Here is a 24,153-nt window from a genome sequence, read left to right as displayed (position 1 = left end):
GTATGTCAGATGTCTTTCCTTCATTCATTACTTAATGCTTAGGAAACATGTAATAGTGTCTAGTTTTGACAGATTTTTTTAATAAATTACTGTTATGATTTTATGATATAATGGAAAAGTTGGCCCTGCTTTCCACATGGAGCAGTGAGTGATGGGATTCAGGGCATTCCTTGCTTCAGGAAATTCTGCATCTGTCAGCAACATGTGCAGAAGCGCAGTCTTGTCGTGGGTCTTCTTGTAGCCCCTGGTGTCACGGGCACAGGCTGTGCATGTGAAGTGTCTGAAGTCACGAACTGATGCCAGTGGGAAGGGCAAAAGAAAGGCTTGGTGTGCTTAATGTAATCTGGGTGCTGAGGAGACGCTGCCATGTTCTGCACCGGTGGCATTGAAGTCTTTGTGCACTAGCATATGGTAGATGAAAAGTGACAAAGGCGGGAATAAATAAAGCCATGTCATCATTCACCAGCCTGGGATGCTCTGCTCACCAGCTGAAATGGGTGGCTTCCTGCACAGATGACAGCACCTAAGTAATTGGCCTCGTTTTCAATGTTGAACACCTCTGGTCATCAGCAATGTCAGTGGGAGTTACTGGTTAATAGTTTCATTGTGCCTTAAATTTAAATAGTGCTGTTAACCTGAAAGGTCAGAAGCTGAAATCTCTACTAACAAACCATACCATTTTATGATGGGCATATGGATTTGCTATCTGATATTTTAACAGAAAGCAAAAGATCATCCAGACAATAGAAACGGAAGGAAAGAATCAAGGGAAAGAGAAAATAGTTGCATGCTATAAGAAATTTTTTTAAGGACTCAACAGTTGAAACTTTAAAATCTTACGCAGCATCACTGCATTTGTCAGTGTTGCCTGTATTTACAGAAAAGACCTCTGCAACAGCAGAAAAATCCGATCTCTTAATTGACGCAGTTTTTTTTAACGAAGTATGTTCTTTGCTCACTAGGTATATGTTGGTCACTCACGCTCTTTTTAAATATTTTTAAATGATTTTTTTCACTTGATATATACTTCTGTTGGTGCTGGGCTATGGAAAATGGTAAAAATAGTGGTCTGTTAGTTTATTGGGTGAGTTTAAAGTTCCTTCATTGTTTGATGTCAGAAGAACAATTAAGTTTTATCTGAGCAGAGCAGGGTGTCCCTAGATGCAGGTTACAACACATCCAGTGATACTATTAAAAGGAAGATTGTTTGTTGTTGCATTGGGGAATCCTTATAAAACATCAGGAAAACTGCCTGGAAGAATGTGTTCAAGAAATAGAATGAAATACTCTTAAACTGCGGGGTGATGGCCTGTAGCTGGATAGATTTTGAGTAGCTGTTTTGATGTGATTGTTGCTTTTCTCAACAGTTATAAATTGGATGTGCTGGAACTTGTTGTTGGGCTTCTGCTGCTTGGAGTGCTGGAATTGGCTTTCAGTCATGGTCCGGAGTCAAAGCTTTTCTTACTAATTAGGAAGCATCTAGTTTGGAGTTCATGAAACAAACCTCAGTGAAGATTGCTAAGTGTTGGGCTCTCTTATTTTGCTGAGGTGCTTGTGTGCTTCCAGAGATCGGCTTTTACAAGTGCAGACCAACAGATCCTTGCACGGTTGGCTTTGTTCAGCTGGTACAGGTGCTGTTAATGCAGGTGTTTTGTAATCCCTTGTCTGGTTCCCTGGGCTGTCTGAAACTTGCTTCACGTTAATTGCTGCTTGAACTTAACTGCTCTGGGGAATTGCACCAGATACTGTATGGTAATGGTCAGAGACCCCAAGGAGGCGAAAGCTGAGATAACCTTGTGTCTAGGAGACTGGACAGGACAGCAGGAACCCATTGGCCAGCCTGTGGTGGCATTGGTGTGACCAGAGGGAGGCTCTGGCTGAGCCAGGCTCCCCTGGCAGTCACTGGAGATTGGCTTGATGCATTGCTGGCGAGGTCAAGAGCATGATAACCTAAAGGATGTCTAGAAGAGGGTGGGTGAACTGTGCCTTGAAAGTGAGACCATTTCTCATAACTGCTTGTATGAGGAGGTTTGGAGAGAAGAGCCCAGCTGTGGTCCTGCACTGTCAGGTGAGGTAAGTCCTGCACTACCCCGGGGCTGCTGGAGTTCGTATCCTTGTGGACAGATTTTGTTGCGGACAAAAAAAAAATAAAAAGGTAGAGAGGGGAAAGAAAACATCCTAGCTCCTGCTTCACCTCTTTTACCTGGCTATCGAATTAAAAGTCGGCCTGAAGCAGTGAAGCACGTATGCTGATCAGAGCATAAACCTGCCCTCATGCTAACCTGCCAGCTTCTGCAGCTCAGCCCCATGGATCCCTGGAAATCCAAGCACGCTATGGATTACTTGGGAATTGTGACCCAAGACTTTTTATTAGGAAATTAAGCCTTTAGACAAGATTTTATAGCCATAAATGAATTTCAAATAGATTTCTTTTAAGTATATGTTGTTAAAAATACCCATTGTTCATCTGTATTAGTTTAAAGAAAGTTGAAAATGACCTGCTAAAATACATCTGACATTACAAAAAGTAGTGTAATGAAGGTCATAAATGCACTTGGAAACTTGTAGGGATTGGATAGGAAAGACTTAAGGCTTTTGGACTGGTGAGAGTCATCTGGATCCCAGGATGTGAGCTCCATAAACTGTGGAGAGCAAGAAGAGCCCAGCATGATTTTTCTTGTAGGTGCCTTCCTCTGGCCCCTTCCTGTTTGTATGTCAGTGTAGGGAGTTCGGAGTCATCCTTGGTCCTTTCTGCAGTTCTGTACCTGCTTTGTTTTTTCCACCTTTTCCCCTCTGTACTTCATTGTCTTAGTTCTTGTTACTGTTATAAAACTGTCACTTCTGGAATCCAGATTATACAATAAAAAGATGAGTCATGTTCATAAGGGAGCTATTTATTCCTGAGTTTTGGTTTTGGGGTGCACTTGAAGCAATTTATTTAACCCTTAACTTTTTATCTGTAAAATGAAAGGGGTAGAATAAAATGGATGTAGTTGAGAAGCTTCCTGCAGAGATGCTTGCAAGTACAAGAGTAAGCTCTGGGATGTGAGGCAAGCTTGATTTATGTAGCCAGGACACTTAAAACTTTTTTCTCCTTTTAAGCACCTAGGGTTTGGGTAGTATGGTGATTACTGCGAGGTACATGATGGGTCTGACCCAGGTGAGACTGAGATCTTTAAATGTGAAGTTGTAAGGCTTGTTTACATTCTGCCTACTGTTATTAAAATACTCTGTGTAAGTGCCAGCTGTTCTAACGAGAAGTAATTGGGACAATTAATAGCTCTTGACACTTTTTATTGTCTTTATTCTCTTTGTATCTTCCCTGGCTCTGCATCCTTCCTGTGTAATTGCAAGTTGCAGGAGACGTAACCCTTCTGTATGCTGCTTGTCAGGCTCCTTTGATTCCTGCTGCACCTCTTCTCTGATCTGTTCTCCTACCAGCCACCTTGCGTTCTTCCCCAGATCTCCTTCTGATCGCAGTCTCAAAGCTTGGAAACATCACCTCATTAATCCCCCTTTCAGCTTCTTAGCTTTGTTCTTATTATTGATATTATTATTTGGCCTGAGTGCAAGCCATATAGAGCACCATTACAGATGAGTTTAAACTAGATCCATCAACTTTTCTAAAATTAGGCAATACTGGCTGAAGGACCTTACTCACATTTTTATGAGGGTTTTTGTGCTCACACAGATGCATTAAAAATGGCTGAACTCATGTAAATCTCCGTGGTAAGTCTAGACTTCTACAGTGTCTAGGTCCTTTCATTATTTACAAGTAAATACATTTTAAAAATGCAGTCATAAATCTTTGAAAACTTCTTCATTTGTGCTCGGTAGAAACTTTGCTAACTGTATTACGCAAAATTGGCAGCACGTAGAAATGTTTTAACTCTCTCTGTAGGTAGGGTTGAATCCTGCTTATAGCAATGGCAAAGCAAGCTGCAGAATTTATGATGTCTGCTATTGAATCCAAGTTTTAATATCTCTAAATTTAAAAGGAAGAAAACAAAATCAGGGGACCGAAAGCATTGAAATGTGTATTCCTGAGGCAAAAGTGAAGTAACCAGGGACTGGGGGGAGAAGAATTAGGCGCATCTCTCGGTGCTGTATCAACCTAGCATATAGGCTGCCTCTCGCTTTCCAGCTTTGCAGCGCTGACTGTGGTTCTTTAAAATGTATTGAAGTTTGGCCAGAGAAGATGAGCGATGTGACCGAGGGATGCAGTGTGTTAGTCGGGAGCTGGAGCAGAGCGTGGGGCTGGGGCTGGCTGTGGGGGGCTGGCCACCTCTTCAGGTGGTCCAGGTGCTCACCCTCATGGGAAGGCTTTGCTGGGATGGCAGATGCTTTTACGTGAGGAGTAGACTCTCATTTTCCTCTTGCCTTTCTCCTCTTCTTACTAGGTAGGCCAAATATTTCTGCAAATTCTCCAGCTCCTGTTCATTGTCCCCTTCCTCAGCATTGCATGCACTGTTCCCCTTGCTGACCCCTCATCATTCTTCCCTGTTGGATTTTACATGTCAGGAGTGTGTGGGGCTGGGAGGGCTTGCTAACAGCATCTCCGCTTTCTTGTATAACCACATGAGGAGCTTTTCCAGGCTGTCACCGACTTCCTAGATGCATGTGTGCTTATTCACTGCCATGTATGCATGTCCATATAGGTGTGGGTGCCCAGTTTGCAGCTTTGAATGTGAGATGTCTCATATCGATGAGACTTCTCTCCTGATCAGAGCTATTTACATCTACTCATTTGGTTACCTCTGTGCTCTGCTGTGCCCTTGAGAGCTTTATTCCAGTCTCCCAGCATTCGAACATAAGTATCCACAGTGGGATTTGCAAATACACACATCTTTGGAAAATTGGTGCGTGATACTTAGAGCAGCTATGCAGCATTCAAATTACGCATGTCATAAGGCATGAAAAAAAGTGGGCAAGCAATGTTAAATAGTATATTTGTACAAAAGCAGCTGAATTGTGACTTCTGTGGGAACTGGAACTGCTTGCCCAAGTTTCATGTATCAGAATTCCTCATTTAGTTAGTCTTACAGGTATGTAGGAGAGTCTTTTCCGTTGGTTTTTTTTCAGCTTGTCTTTTTACTCCTGGCTATTTTGAGGAGCTAGATCTCAACTACTCCTGGATTTTTCTTTCTGGGCACAGATCAAAAAGGTGACAGGCTTGTGAGGTAGATTCATGTTGTATTTAATCTCCACAGCATCAGGAGGAATCCCAGCACAGCTGGTACTACATTGCATCAGCCCAGGGCTTGTGCAGCTTGTCGGTGGGTCCGTGACAGGCAGAATGGGAGGCAGGGATGGGTTCCTGCAATCCCCAGAGGATCTTCAAATGACAGGAATAAGTAAGCTCCAAACCACATCGGTCATCCTTTGTTTCGTCTGTCGCCTCAAAAACGTGCACTATTTCAACTGTGGATCTCTAAACTTTTTGTGGGTAGTGTTTGATTATGACTACCACTTTGTTTGTCGTAGTGAAACCTTAAATTTTTAACTCTTTTCCTCAAATACGAGAATTCACTAACCTCAAAGAGCAGTTGCCCAGAGAAAATTGCAGTGTCATGCAACGTTGGTCTTGATCACACGCTCCTGCTTCATTTCCACGGGGCAGCTGGTAAGGTGTCTTATTTCGGTGGTGGTTCTTTAAACTGTTCAGTAGCTAAATAAGCTGATTTTGTTTATACAGCAGATAGTAAGCTGTTCAAGTAAGGAGGGGGGTGAATGTCAGTGTATGTGTGAGTACACTGCTCAGTGATCAGTGTTCCTCTACCCCCGGTCCATCCAGCCTCCTGTACACATGCATAGAGAATGACAGTCTGCTGGGTTGGACTAATTTTTTTTCATGTTCTGAAGTCTGTCTCTGGGCCAAATTGTCCGTTGCATCTTACCAAAGCCCTAAGTTGGGTAGAAAAGCTTCCAGCATCCCTGAATTGCATGCTTAGCTTCACATTTCCCTGTGATTTTTTTGTGGAGGGTTTCAGAATAGTTTCTCTGTATGTTTGTAAGGGGTTTGCACCCTGATAAACTCCCTCTGTGTTCTGTTGCTCTTTTTTAGCTAGATTCATGCAGTGAGGTTTCCATTGGTGTACATGGTGGATGAGACTTTAAATTACTATGAGATCTGCTGATGAAAATGCTACGTGTAAGCTCAGTGTTGTTAAAGATAGTGTTGATGTGATATCTTGAACTGGAGACTGTTTCTGCAGAGGTTCTTGAATTACTGCATAGGGCAAACCCTAGTGCTTGGATCGTGTAATGTCCTTTCCTAGCCCGTTGTTTTCTATTAAATCACTTGATAGCTCAAATCCACCTCCTATTCTTGCATGCTTCTTTGTTCCTCATCTACCTGCGCCCTACCATCTATCGAACAACAAAATATTCTTTGATCAGAATAAAATATTAACTTTATGATAGAGATGTTTGAGGAAAGAATAAATGTAGTTCTAGGCATAAATCTTTAGCCCTCTGGAAGAGTGGGAAATGAGAAGATGGAAAATGCCAGGTTGTAGTTCGCAGGCAGCAGCACTTAAATGGTTTGCTATAATCATATTAGGATAGAATTAAACTGAATTCTTTATTTTGTACTGCAGTGAAATAGGACTGTTAGTGATCATTTTCTCCTCCCTCTTGCTTTGATGATTAGCACGGAAACTCGAGCAGCAAAAATTACAGGAGTTCTGCAGCAGTGCACAGAGGAACTGGTGTGAAAGAGTCGGAGTTGGAGTTTTGTGCCCTTGCACATGAGAGCTCTGGTGCTTTCCTAATAGACTGAAAATGAGACTACTGCTGCTTTATAAGAGGTCTGTTCCAGCCACATTGCTCTACAGCTTGGCAGATGGTGGCATGTGAATGGTTTCATATTGATTGGATGGATTTGCCTCGGGGTAAGAGGAGTGTGGGGCATTAAAGATGCACTTCTAGCTTTTTTTCTTCTTGTTTAGGGGGGGAAAATGTATATTTATAAAACACTTCTCTCAAAATCAGAGGAGTATGTGGTAATCAAAGCACTGAAGTTACCTGGAAATAAAAAGTCCTTAAATAGATTATCACAAAGACCAGAAAGCCAAGAGTACTTATTTACTAAATGATTACGCTTTTACATTAGAAGAAAGTGACACTTTTAATTAGTGTTCAAGGCATATGGTGAATGAGAAAATAAGCTTATTTCATGCAAACAGAAATCGATGCAAATAACCTTTCTCCTTGTATAAAAAGGGATGACTTGAAACTCAATACATATTCAAGAAGGTTAAGTCATTACTGCATCACTTTAATATTAGTTAAAGGCCAACAAAGAAAATCACTACTCTGCATATACTTACTCAGCAAGGATTGCTATATATGAAAGAATTAGCTTGATGGTACTTTGTAGGGGAAAAATCCAAAGAAGCCCTTGTCTGTATCATGCTTTTATTCTTTAACCTCAGTAAATAACCTCTTGGGTTCAGCCTTAGCACAGGTAGTTGCCAGAGATCTTGTAATTCTCATAGTGAGCTATCCTGGCTCATGAAGACGCCTGATTATCTTAGCTCATTGTTGCTTCTCACACCTCTGGTTTATGCTCTAATCTCGTAAGTGTTGTTTCTAAATCCTTCAATACGAAATAAGTCTTTAAAAGTTTGTACAGCACCTAGGGCAAAGGATCCCAATCTCATTCAAGCCTCTGGGTGTTGCTGTAGAGCATTGGGTGAGTTTATATATAAATATTTTATAGTAATAGAAGTATTCCTTGAGGTATTTGGCCTTAAAGAGGGGAGGAGGGGAAAAAAAAGCACTTGCAGATGTGGGAACAGGGGGGAGTTAGATAAATCAGGAGGCTTATGCACTGTTGAAAAGTGTATCCTTCCCTTGTATTTGTCTTGTGCTTTGATGCGTGCAACAGTGATTTCATAAGTGAATTTAAGCCAAAATACGTCATAGCAGTATCTTATCAAGTTGTCTTCAAATTTGCTTGAAGGTATAGTTCATATTTTTCTAACAGACTCTCCCCACATGTGAATTATTTGTACGCTGAATTTTGTGTTTTCGTGAAACAACACTGTCACGCTGAACTTGATGCTAATTTTGTTTCTTCTGCAGTACAGACCATTCCAACGGGTGTGCTTTCCCTTTTAATTTCATTTTGTTCTCGGAACTGATTGGATTTTACCATTTAGCTCATTTTCCTGAATGAAATGCTCCTGCATAAATGTTAAGGTCCCTTTTAAAAAAAAAAAATCAGTGGTAAAAGTTGAGGTGCTCTTAGTTTCTATTTTTATTTGGGCTTCTTTCTAGGGAAGAAAGACCACAGAACAGTGCAAAACACATGTATTTTTTTCCCCTGCTTGATAAGCATGTGGGGGGGGTGGATTACGCTGTATATCGCAACCTTAAGCTATTCCAAGAAAAATCTTTAAGATGGTTACTTGAATCTGTGTACACTGCCCACCTGGTGGTTATGGAGTGAACTGTTACTTTAAAGAATAGTTTAAACAACAGCCATGTTTGGGGCAGGCTAATCTTGCAAAGAGCAGTACATATAACAGGAGTCTACTGTGTGATAAGGGGAAAATTCAGCTCACTGACTAGATGTTTTAATGTGCGAACTCTAGGGAAATAACATATTGACTATTCTGTTGTGCGCAAGAAAATTGAAGAACCCTTTGCAGACAGAGGGCTTGCAAAGGATTCTTTCTGTTTCTCTTAACCAAAATCTGTGGCAAGATGTTTGAAATCAGCAGGACGCTTAATGCTGCTTTGTTAAATAATGAGGTAATATTTTGTCACTTTTTCTGGGCAGCATCTGTTTTTTCTCCTTTTTCATATGTTTATGAAGGATTCAGTTTAATCTTCTGAAAGTAAGAGATTAAAAAAAAATCATTCTTCAATTTATCATCTTTCTTTTCCTTTTGATGCTTTTGGAGAATTGGGTTGTCTTTTATTTGCGGTTTCAATCGGCTGCTGTTGCCTAGGACATTATGCCACGTAAGGCTTCTAAACTGCACAGAGTAGGTAGTTATTAACGCTGAATTGGCTTCTGGTATAGTCCATCTGGGCTCTGTATGAGAGAGCTTGCTAGCGGCTACTGATGCTAAGATACCCGCAACCTTTGGGATGTATGCGTGGTGGAGAGGGGCTCAGTGATATGAGATCACTTCTTTTAAGGGAAACTGTCATTAATGAGTCAAGAAACTGCTCATTTATGGTAAGGAGAGGGAGGGGGGGCTGGGAAACAACCCTGGCATTTCATTTTGATATTGGATTAGCTGTTTAAGACAAGTTTCTTTTTTTTTGTGGGGATGGAAGATTGCGTTTAAAAATATGCTTTGCTGAGGGGCTTGCTGGCTGATTCTGGAGAGGCTGTATTGAGAATTTGATGCTTTACAAATGTGTCACAACTGTGATGCTGTGGTCAGGCACTTACCCTGAAAGATAAATGGTACTATTGGAAACACGAGAATAAGGTTGACTTGTTCAACAATAGGATTCTGCCTTTGTCTTTACAGAGGGAGGCCTCTGAGGACGTTTGAGCGTTTGTTTTAGCGTTCCTCGGAAAGCCTGCGTGTGTGGGGTGCTTTTTGGAAAAGTGGTCAGTGTGCAGAGTACCTGGATTTATAGAGCGATGAAATAGCTGGGTTTTGAGGAGAGCAGCGTGCAATTATTGTTTCAGAAAAATGGCTGAATCTTTTGATATGCATAACAAATTTATAGCAACAAAGTAGGCTGAAGTTGGAAAGACTTAAAAATAATTTCTGGGTTCCTTCTTCGATGTTCTTAACCCAGGAAGAGACAGAGTTTTAAAAAATTTGCATTACAAATTTAACTTGAATATTCGATGTATATTTGCACGCGAATGAATGGTAATATACTAGCTCTGTAGTGTTTTGATGCCAGTGTGTTCAGCCTAATAGGTCACTTAAATATTTGAGTTAGGAAATCTGTCTTCCAAACTAGTTTAATCTTTGCTAGTTTTTGCTAAGCTACAAATGTGCTCAAAAAGATGTATGGTAAGAGATTCTCTGCAGCCTTTTTACATTGTTCATATTTTAATTGAATTCAGTGCTCGTTCCACAAATAGGTTGTATGATGTCTTTTAAATGCGATTTTCTCCTGGCTTGGTCTGTTTGTAGCTGGATTTTCTAATCTTACTATATTTCATAGGTTTTATTGGTGTGTTTAGTCTGTGTGTGTGTGTTTGAGCGTGTCTGTGGTTGAAAGAAATTTAAAATGTACAGAATGTCGGTTCTGAGCCGAACGGTTCTGAGGGCATATTTGTACATTAAAAAAAATAAAACTTCTAGAACAGAGATTATCTGATCACATATTTTTGCAAGTGTGTTTGTAAGTGGGTTTTCTTTCTCTAGGAAAGAGAGCTCGGTGGGATTGTAACATGGCCCATCCTAGCTTCCTCAGCTTCTAGCTCCTGGGCTTAAAAAAACGCTTGCAGTAATACTGAATTTTTAAGAACCATGTCTAGCTGTGGAGACGGCCGCCTGAGCGATGAAATTAAATGTTTCCTACGCACTGGTAGCGCGGTACCGGCGGCTGTAGTGGAGGTGAACGTAAAGGCACGGTTAGTTGTGACGAGAGGGTGCCATGCCGGTTAGTTCGGCCAGCGGGTGCCTGAGGAGAACAACTCCGGGTCGGGCGGGGGGGAGAAACGAGCGGGTCGCGGTGTGCGGGATCGGCGATGAGCCCGGGCAGGGCTGCGGGATCGCAGCCGGGGGCCCAAGTTGCACTTTTGTCAGCGGCAGCCGGCCGAGGGCGAGCCCGCATTGTTCGGCCGGGAGCCTTCCCCTCAGCCCGGGGGCGCGGTGCCGGGAGGGGGGGGGGGGCCGGGCGAGAAGGCACCGTTGGGGCGCCCCGGGCTGAGGGGCCGAGGCTGCCGGGCCGCTCCGCGCCGCGGGCAGCGCCCACCCGCTCCGGGGGGCGGGGGGGGGGCACGCGGTGCCCGGGCGGGGCGGGCCGGACGGCGAGGCGGCGGGGACCGAGGGCCGGCGCTCGGCTCCCTTCATGCGGGCCCGGAGCGGCTGAGGCGCGGGGCGCGGGCGCTGTGGCGCGGGGGGTCAGGGAAACCATGGGCGCCGTCAATCTGGCGGCGGCCGCTTTCAATAGCACCTGATGTTGCGGCGCCTCCCCGCGCGGCGGCGGCCAATGAGCGCGCGGGCGCCGCTGACAGATGGTGCCATAAAGGGGCGCGGCGCGGGGCCGCCGGCAGGCAGCGCCAGCAGCGGGAGCGCGGCCCTGGCCGTCCCTGCCCGCCCGCCCGCTCCGCTCCGCACCCGCGCCCGCTCCGCGCCCCCGCGCTCCGGCTCCGCTCGCGTCCTCGCGCCGCACACGCGCTGTGCGTGGTGGATCTCTAACAAACACCAATAAAAATCAGTTCCCTGAAACCTTAGCCAGTCTGTAGAAGAGTTGAAGCCTTTCAAGACCCAATATTTGCCATTAAGAATGGTTATGGTAGGTATTGGTAGATTTAAGCTCGATCGTAGCGGTTTGCTCTAGAGGTAGCTGTAGAGGCTAACATACAGATTTCCCCAAATCTGCATCATTCTCCGTCTGTGTTTTCACATGGGTTTGGCTTGCTGCTGCTGTGTTTGTACATGATCTCTCCCTTTTTTCCCCTCTCTCTCTCTCTCCTCTCCTCTCCTCTCTCCCCCTCCCTCCCTTTCATATTTAATGTGTGCGTGTCCTTTAATAAAGGATGTACTCGGTCGTTTTAAGGTAATTGTGGCTTCTCCCAGAATAAAGAGAAAAGCTCGTTTCTGATGCGAGGCTGGTATGTGGCTAACCGAGATGCAGAAGGAAGAAGAGGCTTTTTTTTATAAGGGGCGGGGGGGGAGTTAATTTCCACATTGACATTTTGGAGATACAAATGCGGAGCAAAATCCTTGGGAGGGGGGGGAGGAGAAGAAAGGGGGGGGAAGCCTCAAGATTGGTAATTTTCTTTTGGTGGACTGCGCAATAGGTATGGTAATTTTAAAAGCGAGTGATTTATATGAGCTTCAGTAAATGCTGCATATTGTATTTCAAAGAGTTTCCTGTCATGACCTCATAAAAAGAGGAGGAGGCTTGTGTGTGTTGCAGCGCCTAGTATATGTCGATTTTGTTGCATCGCTGGGCAGCCGCGCTGTAAGAAGGAATGTCAGCTTTTACATAACGCTCTCTTTGCTTCCGACTCGGTGAGGGGCTGTGAGGGTCCATCTTGGTGAGCACAGATGGAGTGGAATGGCTTGAAGATGGTAAGTGAGCGCGGCCGGCCGGCTCGGGGGCTCCTTTGTCCGGGGTGGCGGCGGCGGCGGTGGGGCTCGAACCGCCCCGGCCCCGCCGCGCTGCGCTCGCCGCCCGCGGGAGGTGCGCGGCCGCGGAGCGAGGAGGCAGGGAGGGAGCGAGCCCCGGCGCGATGGCACCGGCCGGGCCCCTCCGCCACCGCCACCATCACCGCTGCCACCGCCACCACCGCTCCTGCGGGGCCCCGGCCGGCGGCGGGCGCGGACCCCGCGGTGAGGCGCAGGTAGCGCGGGGGCTTTGGGGGGGGGGGGGGGCAAGGAGGATGGGGGGGCTTTTTTTGTTGTTGTGTATTTTTTTTTCGTGATTTTTTTTTTTCCTCAGTATGCCGGGAAGGAGCCCGGAGGCATTTCTGTGAAAATAGTATTTCTATTTTTAGACCGCTCCGACCCGTTCGCTTCGCTCTTTTGTGCTCGGCTTCCCCCCGCGGAGCGTGCGCGCAAAATGGGCACGGGCAGGGCAGGGGCAGCGGCGGGGGCTGGGGCAGGGGCAGCACCGCTCGGGGGTGGGGGGGGAGGTGGGGGGCACCGCCCGCACGATGCCCCCCCCACCCCTCCCCGGTCCCCTCCGGTCCCCCCCCGTCCCCCCCGCCCCGGGTACCCGGTGTGAGCGGGGAACAAAGCGGCGGCCTTCTCCCATTCTTACAGGATTGTCTTTGTCTAGCTGCTTGTTGTGATGGGTGTAAAACAAATAAGATTAGACTGAGCAGCCGAACTGAAAGCGATAGCTGGGAGGAAAAGCCAATGAAAGGTTGCCGGGGAAACGAGCATAGGGGAAGCTGAGTGGGGGAGCAGGTGGCAATCATGTGGGAATACTGCAAACAGTGTAAAAAAAAAAATCCTAAAAAAAAAAAAGCAGGGGCTACCTCGATTATCTTTGCTGTTCTTTGTGGCAGTCACAACTTTAATTATTCTTTATAAATAGGTGTTAATTACATTTCTGGCTCAGGCTTACAGCGATTTCTAGAAATCTGTTTTTAAGCATCTGTTCTTTCTCTGCAAAAGAGGGGTATCTTTTTTCCCCCTTTTTTTCCCCTCTTCCCTGCTGTGAAATTGTACGTGCAAAAAATGGCAAGGAATCCTGTGAGGCAGTATAAAAAAAATGTAAATTATATTGAATGAAGTTGACAGAGGTATAATAGTGAACTCCCACAGCTGATAGCTTCTGCAAATCATTTCTTAGAATTTTCCAGCAAATGTCCCTATGAGAACAGTAGGTAGAATGAATTTACCCTAAGCAGTGATTTTGTGTTAAGTGATATTGGTATTTTTACAAAATCAGATGGTTATATGGCAGAATAATCAGTTCAGGGGAGTTCACCATATCCTACGGTTTACGCACTGAGCGGAATTTACGAAAATAACGAGATTATTTTCCTCTTCGTCTCCAGCCCCACCTTTAGCCACCAATGTCTATTCTCCATCTGCTGTAGCAATACCCACTTTCAATGGCAGGCTCCTTGTGGCAACTTTACTTCTTAAACTGCAGCTGAATATGTAGCTAATTGTGCTGGTCTCGCATTGTGGTGGCGAACAATGTGAAATAGCAGAAGTGCATCTTTAAGGGAGGCTATTGGTGCTGAAGTGTTAAAAAGCGTAGTAGACTAGTAAGTGATAGACGGTAGCGTAAAAGATATAAAAATGTGGTTGCCCAGAAAATGCTCATCTATCACACATCAGGAGGCACGAGAGAAGCAAAGCAAGAATACAGAACACGCCTTTCTTTCTGTCTTCACGTTTCCAGATATTTTTTTACTTTTTTCATTTCTCTCATGCATGATTGCTCCAAATGCAAATCGGAGCAGGGATGTTAGTGCTTGGTTTAAATAGGAATGAAAAGAAAACAAATCCCCCTTCTAATTTGCTTTGTTTTATGTATAGCTTCTGCTGCAATCCTGCCTGTAAAGAAGTAGCTGAATGGCCCTCTGAAAACTGCACTGCTTGACAATGTAAAGGGGAGAAAAATCTTCAGGGTGTGTGTGCAAGTGTGAAATTGTGTGCTTTATAGTCTGTGCATGTGCACAGATATATTCTGATATGTATAACAGTTGTACGTGAGAGTACAAATGATTTTCTTCCATTCGAAACAGAGGTACTGTGTTCTAAATCTATTAACTTAGTCATGACAATAAATAAGGGTGCCTTTTATTATACACAGCTGCATTGTTTGCCTTAAGAGTCATCAGCTAGTAGTTATATTTTCATTTTCTGTTCAATTTGGTATTTTTACAAAGATTTAAAAATAATGTAATCCTTGTTTTATGGCGCACGTGTTCCTGCCCCGATCTTCCTCTTTTCTTTGTTTTAAGAAGATATTAATGAATACAGCCTGCCTGTACATGGTGACATTCTCTTCTTGCATGTAAGAGATTGCATTGTAGAGCCTCCTATAGAAAAAAATAGACATTAAGTTGGTGAAATTAATAGCTAGATAGCTTAGAATACCGAAGAAAGATTAAAACATAAAGCCTTTCTTTTTAGATAAAAAGGTAGAGGAAGTGTAGCTGTCTTTAGACACAGTATATTTTAAATATTGTTGTCTTGGTGAACAACTAGTCAGGATGAAATTTACAATTAGATATCGATGCAATGTGAATCCCAGCCCTCAGTTTAAAATCCTGTCTCCATGTACTTTGCTAATCAAGTTCCCATGTTAGATACAGAGATGCCTCTCCACTGTTGACTGGCTTGGTTGCCTCCTTTGCTTTCTTCTTTAATAATTTTGCCTTTTTGAGCTCTCTGAAAGTGAGCCCGAGCTGTTGTGACAAAGGATGGTTACACTGAATTAGAAGGGGTATATTTAAAAGTCCCATTTGAATGGGTTTGGAATAGTCTTCCTCATCTTTATTTGGTCCTGTTAAATATTTTGACTCTATTGAAAGAAAATCCAAATGGATCAACCTTACATATATTTAATGCATTGTTTTTGAAATATCTTCTACATTAGTGATTTTTTCTTTAATTATTTTTCATCAACCTTTGTATGTGGTGTGCCGCGAATGTATTAATTAAATGCAGGTTATTTTTGTGTGCAATTGTCATACTGTTGGTACATAACCTAGAGCCACTCTACACCCCAAGGCTTTTTCAAAAGAAATAGTCTGCTCGCATCCCATGTTCTGGCAGGGGAATTGGTTGTTTTCTTTGGGAACTTGCACTTTTAAAATATTTCAGCAAGAACCCCAGGCAAGAAATGGGCAGTGGCAGGGAGGATATTAGAGCAGAGAGGGAGAGAGATGCTGATAACTTGACAAATCCACTTGTCTGTTTCGGCAATCTGCGTCCACTAGACAACTAATTTACATGCCTGGACACATTAAAATGTACATTTGTTTGTCTGTGGGACAGCTGACTGGATACACTTGGATGCACTGGCAAATACTGCATTGCAGTATTTTTTTCAATGTCATTGGGGTTTTGGGGGAGAAGTGGGCACACAGTCTTTTTGCAAGTGAGACAATGATAAAACGCATGGCACCTTTGTAACCGATGGGCCAGATTCTGCAAAATTTGCTAATCTGTGGTGGGAAGTCACCCCTCCCCCATTGCACTCCTCTCCCTCGTTCTTTCTCTTCTTTCCGAGCAGGATGGAGGAAGAGATGAGTGTGCATGGATCTTGTGTGTGTGTTCATGCATGTGCATCTTCCCCTCGCATCTGAGCGGATGCTAAAGAAAATACTGGGATTGGGATGAGAATGGAAAGGGCACTACCGTAAGGTAATACTCTTGAATTGTGCGTGTAAATGTCCGGTTACCGAAAGCGTAGGACTTCAGAGTAACTCAGACAGCAGGACACATTTTTCCTTTTCTAGAGAATTTTATGAAGAGTAGGGTAACGTGTCAATTCAACAAGTAAAATAGATTTAACCGTAATAAAATCGGTATCTAATGCGGACTTAGCCTTTGCATTTAAGTGCATTTAACCATTTGAGATGATGTAGAGTGAAGATGATGGAGAAATGGCCGTTCAGATCCTATTTGCTTGCTCTTTTTCTTTCTCTCAAATGATCCATCTTTACTTGTTAAAATACTGGAATATTTTAGGTACAGGGGGCTTTTGTAGGTCACTAGCTTTACAGCAAGAAGAAAGGAGGGAGAAAAGGTCTCAATGTGTCAGAGGCAGTAATTGTCTAAAATTAGCCATCTAGAAAAGGAAGGGAATGCTTGGAGGAAAGAATGAGGCACAAATACGTGAAACTGCACTGTGCTAGTCAGGGAGATAATGAGTGATAAATCTGAACTGGTGCAGTGGTGTGATGCCCATTAATTTCTCAGAACCTTGACTTCGCAGGTTTGTTACTTACTTTGTTGTTCACACCTTTAATTATAACCAGTTTTGGATGATAGCTTGGGGCACTGAAGATGAGACCTTTTTGTTTGTTGTTTACTTATTTGAGTATTCAGACAATTTGCAATAGCGTTGGAACATCACTGTAAGAAATCAAATACTTTCAGATGAGATTATAATAAGAATGCAATTAATTTTTGCAACTACCTAACGCTATCTCATTGGTAGCAGTTACATTGCTTGCATGTATTCATTAAGAATTAGCTCAAGAGCACTGGTGTTAGGTTCATCTTTATTTTTGGTAATGGTAATCCACGTTTTTCCTAACAGTTTTGCGTCTCCTAATGCATTATCGCTGCTTTAGGGCCCCATAAAGTTGAGAGGAGGAAGCTGAGCATCTTTCTTATCTATTGTTCTACCCTTGATTGTGTCTTACGTGAGGACTTTCTCCTTCAATGAAGAAAATCTGTAAAAGTCAGGAAATGCTGTGAACCATCAACAAATCCTTAATTAAATGGGAAGTAAAAACAGAATATTAAGAAAAAACACTTAAGGGGAAAAAAATGGTTAAACCTTTGTGTGTCCTTTCCGGAAATGGGTTAGTTGCATGATAAAATGCAAGCCTGGCGTTGACAATATTTAGAGTCGTGATGTATATAAGATGCTGTAGTACGCCTTTGTTGCTAAGGCACACGCAATTGCGTCAGCAGTGCTGTTGTGATGGGAAATTATGCGTCCTTGAATTCTAAAAAATACTTTTCCTTAGGTTCATTTATTTTCTTAATACTAAATTCATTTTTATTGCTATGAAATCTCTCATATGTTACAGTTGGTGTTTTTCCCAACGCGGGGATCGTGTGCCAGCATTTTTTAAGATGGGGGCTGTAGAGTGTTCCACTTCTGAGCATCCAGAAGTCCTGGAGGTAAAGGCAACGTGATATGTTTGTTTCAGAGCAGATGCGAATGAGTACTGGAAGTTGCTCTGTAATCCAGTGCTTCAGGAAGGTTCTCTGCGTAACAGGTTTCTGCCCACGTCGGTGCCTTTTGGTGTTGGCAGAAAGCACTGGTGCTACTGGAACCCTTCCAGTAGTGCCAGTCCTTCCTACCCCACTGCTCCACCATGCGCCTCGGTGCACTGGCTGAGCTGTGGAAGGGAAACCAATGGCTCCCTCTGGGTCTCATGTCCTCAGGGACACTTGGTGAGGACATTGTCCCATGTAGAGACCGAAAAAGATGGGAAGGTCACCGCACTGCGCCTGGGCCCCGTGCGCTAGCTTGTGATTGCATGCGTGCTCGGTTGGAGGAGCTGATGACTCTTCTGTATTTGCTCCCAGGTTGAGTGCTCCTTAAAAGCTTTTGTAGGTACATGAGGGATGAAGGAAGCTTGTCCTCTTTTATTTTTCCTTCCCTTATGAATCTTTCATAATTGCGTACTTGAAAACTGGCAAAGACAACAATACTCACAATTCATAATTTAAGCTGGATCTGACTCATCCCGTAGTGTTGTGTGCGGCTGCCCAATGAGAACGTGGAATTCCAGGAGCCGACTGTCACGTTATCTCTTGCGGTGCAGATGAGTACAGTTACCAGAAGTCCACATTTTTCTACGGCTATTAAAAGCAAAACTGGTATTTGACTCGGAGTTATCATTAGGCTAAAGTTTCTTGGAAGATTTCACATTGGGGATTTTTTTTGTTTAATAAACAGATTAATTTAAACTCTAGATGTGTGCTATGTGCTTACAGCGGGTAGGAAGTGAACCTATTCATAGCAGCTCAGGTTTGAGAGGTTCATGGTAAAAACCACGCAGGCAAAATACTAATAGGCTTCTTTGAGTTGAACACTGAATTGTGGGGAGGAGGCTGTGCCTGTTCTGTCCTTTGGAGCTGATGTGGTGTGGGCTCCATAGACTTCAGCAATTCCGTGCTTGGTCATACAGAATTCACCACCATACAGGGTTAACCCATGTTTAAGCTCCTACACCGTGGTGAAGTGTTAACGCATTCTGCATTTGGGAACAGAGATTTGGGGATATGTAGTTCCTCACTCGATAGAAGGGTTTGCAAATGTGGTTATCTGCTGTCCTTGTATTCACCTTCTCCTGCTGGTATACCTGGAGCTTGAGGTGGCCGTCAGTGGCTCTTTGCTCTACGGCGTGCAGAAGAGCTGGTGGGCACAGACTCGCCCCTTTTATTTCTGCAGAGCAGAAGGCGCAGTCACGATGCCGTGGAAGTAATAATGCATGTAAACAAACACTCCTTAAATAAAAATAGTTCTAATACCGCTCCCTGTATATCTTTGTTCCAAATGAAGTTACTGGCAGTAGATGAGTAGGGGGAAGTTGATTTTTAGCAGAAAGCGTGAAAGCTGGAAATTCTTCCTAATGTGCGTGTGCCAGCTATTCTGTAGCAATATTGCTGTTGATTTCCTTCCTGTAAGAGCAGCTGTTCAGGGAATTAATCTCTTTGCTTGATGCAGAGGGTCCTGAAAAATGCAGTGCGCAACTGCTGTGGTGGTTGTGGCCATTTTTAGTGTGGCCACCGATGGAAGGTAGCGCCATGATCCAGCACGGTAGCGTATTGTTCTTTAGCCTAACTGGGCCAGGACTAAATTACCATTTTCTCTATTTCATGTGCTCTGTGAGAGATTCCAGAGTGCACTTCAGAATTTGACATTGTGTTTGATAATTTATAGAGTACAGTTTATATTTAACTGTAGACACACTAATCCAGGAAAAAGAGTAGTGTATTTTTAGAATCCTTTTCTATTGTCTCTGCTTGTCATTACCCAACTGCTGAAAGAAGTGTTCATAAATGTAGATGCTCACTGGGATAGAAATTGAGTTTAATTTCCATGATTAGTCTTTGCTATATGCAAAAATCGAACATTATTTGTGTGATGGTATTTGGTTATCAAGAAGCTTTACAGCCATTTTGGCAGGAGCCAGTGTGTTCCCTTCCCTTCAGAGGCTCCCACCCCAGAGCCGACTGTGGCACCTAGGCTGAATGCCCCAGCAACCAGAGATGCTTAGGTGATTTTTGTCTTTATTTTTTTTTTGCTTTAATAATGACACAAGGTCATGTCTTCTGTTATTGTTGTGAGCTTTCCTTCTTTGAGGCGAAACACTGGACTGGATCCAGCTCTAAAGAAGCTTTAAGTCTGACTGGTGAATATTGGAAGGGAAAATTAAACAATGGAAATGGCATTAGCGTAGTTATTTTGATTTTTTTTTTTGTTTTTCTGTATTTTGAAGCAGTTGAGTAAGATGTTCTGTGTTTGGGATATTAAGATGCTTCTGCCTAATAATCTTAACGCTGCTGCCATTTTTTAATGGTTGCCTCTTCCCCTCTGAGCAAAATGTAGCGTATGGGGTTTGAGTTACTATTTCGTAGTGACCTGGGACCTGCCCTGCCCATGAGCAGGGGCTAAGGCTGGCAGGGCTGCTGGCAGGGGGTGTTAACCTAATCACATCATAACCAGGACTGCTAACCGTGGGACCATTCCTTTATTTTAAGAGGATTTCTGAAAGATTTTTTCGATGTGTTGGTGTATAGGGTATACTTGTTTGTTGGAGTAAGGATTTGGTGAACTTGAATATGAATTTATTTGGTTTGGCCTGGGGTGTGTCTCTGTCTTATTTCAAACACTGTTTCTGTCTAGGATAAACCATTAGGAAGGGTCCTTTAGCCTGACCTGTGACAGATGAGTATGTCCTTGATATTTTGTCCTTTATTGATGAATAATGCATTATTAAACTGTGGGTAATGGTCTTTGATCTCAGCGTAGGTACTTTTCTGCATGAGATCTAATTCAAGTAAATATTATTGATATTTGTCCCTTCCATACATTAACTTATTTTGTTTAAGCCATTGTGTAAATACTTTGTGATACCATCCAAGTAAATGTCTACCTCTGTATATTAGAAGGTCATTTCTTATCACTCCTCCCGCAGAAATTTCTCAAATTCTCAACTTAAATTTTCTGTTCATGACCCTTAAGATAGGGATGGACATATTACTTTGGAGTAATTCATTGTAACTTTGTCTACCAGAGTGTTACAGAAAGAAGAATCCCTATTTTTCACAAAAATGTTATTTCTGTAAGCAACATCAGTGTGGTGCAGGGCTGTAGACTTGCAGGTGAATTGCAGAAAAGCTGTACATTTCATCTTTATTGCTAGTCCAGTTCAGTTTAAGAGAAGGTGAGAATAGGTTGCTTCACAGTAAGCTAATAACTCTGAAGGGGATGGAAATTCCTGGGTTTCGCTAAATCCTATTTTGGGGTCTGTCTCTTAGACCTGCAAGCAGCAGTATCCATAGAGATGTTGTTGCCAGCAGTTGAGATGTACACATGTTGATTAGTGTTTCCTAATTGCATTTACCAGTGTCTTCATTAAGGTCCTGTTGAGGACAGAGCCTAAAATACCTTGGTTGTGGTGTGTGTCTTGCGAAGCTATGAATTTCTGCATAATATAAGCACTTCTTTTTGCATGAAAAATGTATGGGCAACACTTAAAAAAAAAAGCATGTGTATATATGGCTTAGAAGCTGAAATCCTACTGCAGTGAACATTAATGATTCTTAAATTACTTGAGGGCTTTTGAAAATTATAGCTTTTGTTTCTAGAACTTTGCTAGTAATAACAGCAGTGGGGGGTTGGATGTTCCTGGGTTTCATGGAGAGCCTGCTCTGGCCTGCTTTGCCTTGGCTTCTGGTAAGTAGACTTCTGTAGTTAATCTTGATCTGGTAGCATGGTTATACAGTATGGCTTGTAATACAGTTTTCACTGTCTAAACTTTCAGGTTGCAAATGATTCTAGAGTATTTTCTTAAAGGGAAAAACAAAGCGGAATTGTGACAGGTCTACAGCAGCTGAAGACTTGCAGCTGTCTGCTTATTGCACTTACATATACGTACCCGTGGGAATCTGTGCATGAGTACACAATATGACACACGTATTCCCAGGTTGGTAATATAGTTCAGATATAGATTAGCAACATGCAACTCGGTAATATGGTCAGTAAACTAAACAAGTAGGTGGTGATTAGGAAAGAAAACTGCAAGCTGAAATAAAATCTAGAAAGCAAGAAAAACTATAGAAAGATATTCTTAATTTACATTCCTTTTGCTTCAGTGTATTTCTAGGTTTTATCTCCTTCACACTGAAAAGCTGTTTCAGTTGTTTGTCTCTGGCATGCTCTTGTATTATTACTATTATGTAGTATTGAGGTTTTTGAGAACCTCTCCAATCTTTCAGGGTTTGTCTCAAATACTGAATGTTTTTGGCTTTCTTATCACCCGGCTAACACAGACATTTAAATACAGTTTTTGTTTGTCCCTCTTGAAAAAGAGATGACTAGGCAGTCAGGTGGAGACCTCTTGCCTTTGTGGCATCTGTCTGATAAAATGCTGTCCATGGTGGAAAAAGATGCTTTCATCAGACTTTGGCTTGTAGCATCAATCAAAGAAATATCTCATCTTACTGTTGAGATTGTTTCTGTTTTTCATCAAATCCCTTTGGCCTTTGTATGCATCTTGGAAGAATAAGTAGTAGCTCCTGACTTAGGTTTAAAAAAAAGCTAGGAGGGAATAAGGAACGATACAGAATGATAAAATAAATAAAATAGACCCTTGTGAAACTTTTGGTGTGAGTGGTCTGACACAAATTTGGCAGAAATAAGATGACTGAAGAAATAAACACTTCTTCAGAAGGTAGAGCTGGACTGCATTGCCTTTGTTCTGGTTTTGGAAATGTACAGGCCTTTGAGCAGAGGCCACCCTAGGGACATGAGTGGGCAGGAGCCATTGGTGGCCTTGTCCTGGCACAGAAGTAGGACAGCCCCCTGCCACCACCTTTGTTCAGGTCCATGGTGTGGGGGGACAAGGAATCACAAGGGGCTTTGACCTCAGCTGATGGTGAGGCCCGTTGAGTAGGCCGGGGACGTGTCCATTTTCCTCTCTGGGTGTTGTCTGTGACTCCTTTCTCCAAAGCCGCATGCCAGAGCTGCGGCTGAGTACTGTGAAATCAAGGCTGCATTCTCCTATATTTTCATATGTAAATCAAGTTTAATGACAGAAATGATTACAGGCAAATTCCAGTGAAACCAGTCTAAATAAAGAAGCTTTAAGTGACAGGCTTACAAGAAGTTGGTTTGCCGTAGTTGAAAGGACTTAGTTTGGTGCAGGGGTAGGAGGCAACTTCTGTGACCACTGCCTGTTACTAGTTAGTTTTTCCATTTTACCTTCCCTTAGTGCTGGTAGAACGGATTCCTTCAGTTGGAAGGGACCTACAAAGATGAAGTCCAACTGCCTGATCGCTTTAGGGCTGTTGAGCACACTTGGTGTAGACTTCCTTAGATGTTTGGAGAACACTGAAGAATAGAGCCAGACAGTGCTGAGGTTTATGGGATGCATGGCTTCTTCGTAGTCATCCCAATGAGTGAAGAAGCTGGAAACAGCAGTGAAGCCTGGTAGCAGTTCATAAAGAACAACAAATACTGTGAGTTGAGGTAATACATATGGTAAATCTGTAACAATATTCTGCTGCTGGAATAACATGTATGTCCTTACAAACATGTATTTTATTGTGCTTCCCAGAAATCACTGCACATGAACTGCTTACCCGTACACTGCTCTCCATTTCCATGTGTTTTCTGTAGGCTTGGGGAGGACTGAACTGCAGTACCCTAACTGTAGTGTTCCCCTCTCCATTTCTTAGCCCCAGAATACCTGTAGCAAGAGACCATACAGAGTATGTGATGTTTGTTTACTATCTTAGTAGTTATTGGGCGTGGAGTTCTGAGCATGGCTTCCTCTAGTTGCACCTTAGCTATTGATGAAATGTTTGAGTTACTTTACCTTTTTTCATTAACCTAGTCCCTTCTGTCATTGAAGTCAAATCTACAACTGTTGATCCCGTACTTCATTGGAACAGAAAACTTTTTGGAGTTTCAGATAAATGTGATTTAGTGCATCATAATGCTGTTTTGCTTTTTCCAAAGTTGTGAAGAAAGGTGACCCTATGACTAGGTCAGGTCTGTGTATAGGCTGTTACCCTCCTAGAGCTGTCACAGCTTGTGATATGACTTCAGTGGTCTGCTTTCCTCTGGTTTGTTGTCCTTTTGTTTTTACCTTCTGCAAAACCTGAAATAAAAATAACAGGGTTTGTCTTTCTAGTTCTTGTGCTGCTGCAGTGAAAGTCCCTGCCCTGCCTACCCATTTCTGTGGCATCCAGCGTGACTTGATGCTAGTATCAGTTCTATCCTTCAGGCATTGCTGTGATAATAAGTAATATTGCCAATAAACTTTACATTCATTGTGCTGCAAATTGGGGACAAAATATTTTGTTTCAGCATATTCATGCAAAACCATATAATGGACTAGATCAAGATAAGTTGAGCTATTAAAGAAAATAATTTTCTCATTTATTTGAACTGAAAATAGTTTCTTAAAATGAATGCATTTGTTGTTCTCCATTTGGATCACTTGCGTGCTCTGTACAATTATCGGGGCACCCAAGAAATGTGAACTTACTGAAAACATTTGAACACCATTATTTCAACTTGAGTGTAGTGCACTCTGAAACAGATTTT

The 24,153-nt window shown here is 42.9% G+C and overlaps 1 protein-coding gene across 10 annotated transcripts in view; it reads left to right on the top strand.

Moving 5' to 3' along the window:
• Positions 1–24,153, top strand: part of ELAVL4 (ELAV like RNA binding protein 4) — a 79,612-nt gene that overhangs the window by 6,565 nt on the left and 48,894 nt on the right. Inside the window, exon 1 of one of the 10 annotated variants that reach the window (XM_080603553.1) lies at positions 8,627–8,760. The exons of 1 other annotated variant lie outside the window; for it this stretch is intronic. In XM_080603553.1, the coding sequence (XP_080459679.1) occupies positions 8,713–8,760 (48 nt within the window). In that variant the 5' untranslated portion in view covers positions 8,627–8,712. Of the gene's footprint in view, positions 1–8,626; positions 8,761–9,037; positions 9,194–11,172; positions 11,449–11,678; positions 11,768–11,890; positions 12,231–12,372; positions 12,503–24,153 lie in introns of those variants that run through there. 8 more of the 10 variants (XM_080603551.1, XM_080603552.1, XM_080603556.1 and 5 more) reach the window with 8 other exon arrangements.

The sequence above is a fragment of the Anser brachyrhynchus genome, assembly GCF_964034855.1.
Source record: "Anser brachyrhynchus genome assembly, chromosome: 8".
Classification (NCBI taxonomy): Eukaryota; Metazoa; Chordata; class Aves; order Anseriformes; family Anatidae; genus Anser; species Anser brachyrhynchus.
Note: the sequence above shows the minus strand (reverse complement) of the source record. Positions and strands in the feature narration are given on the sequence as shown.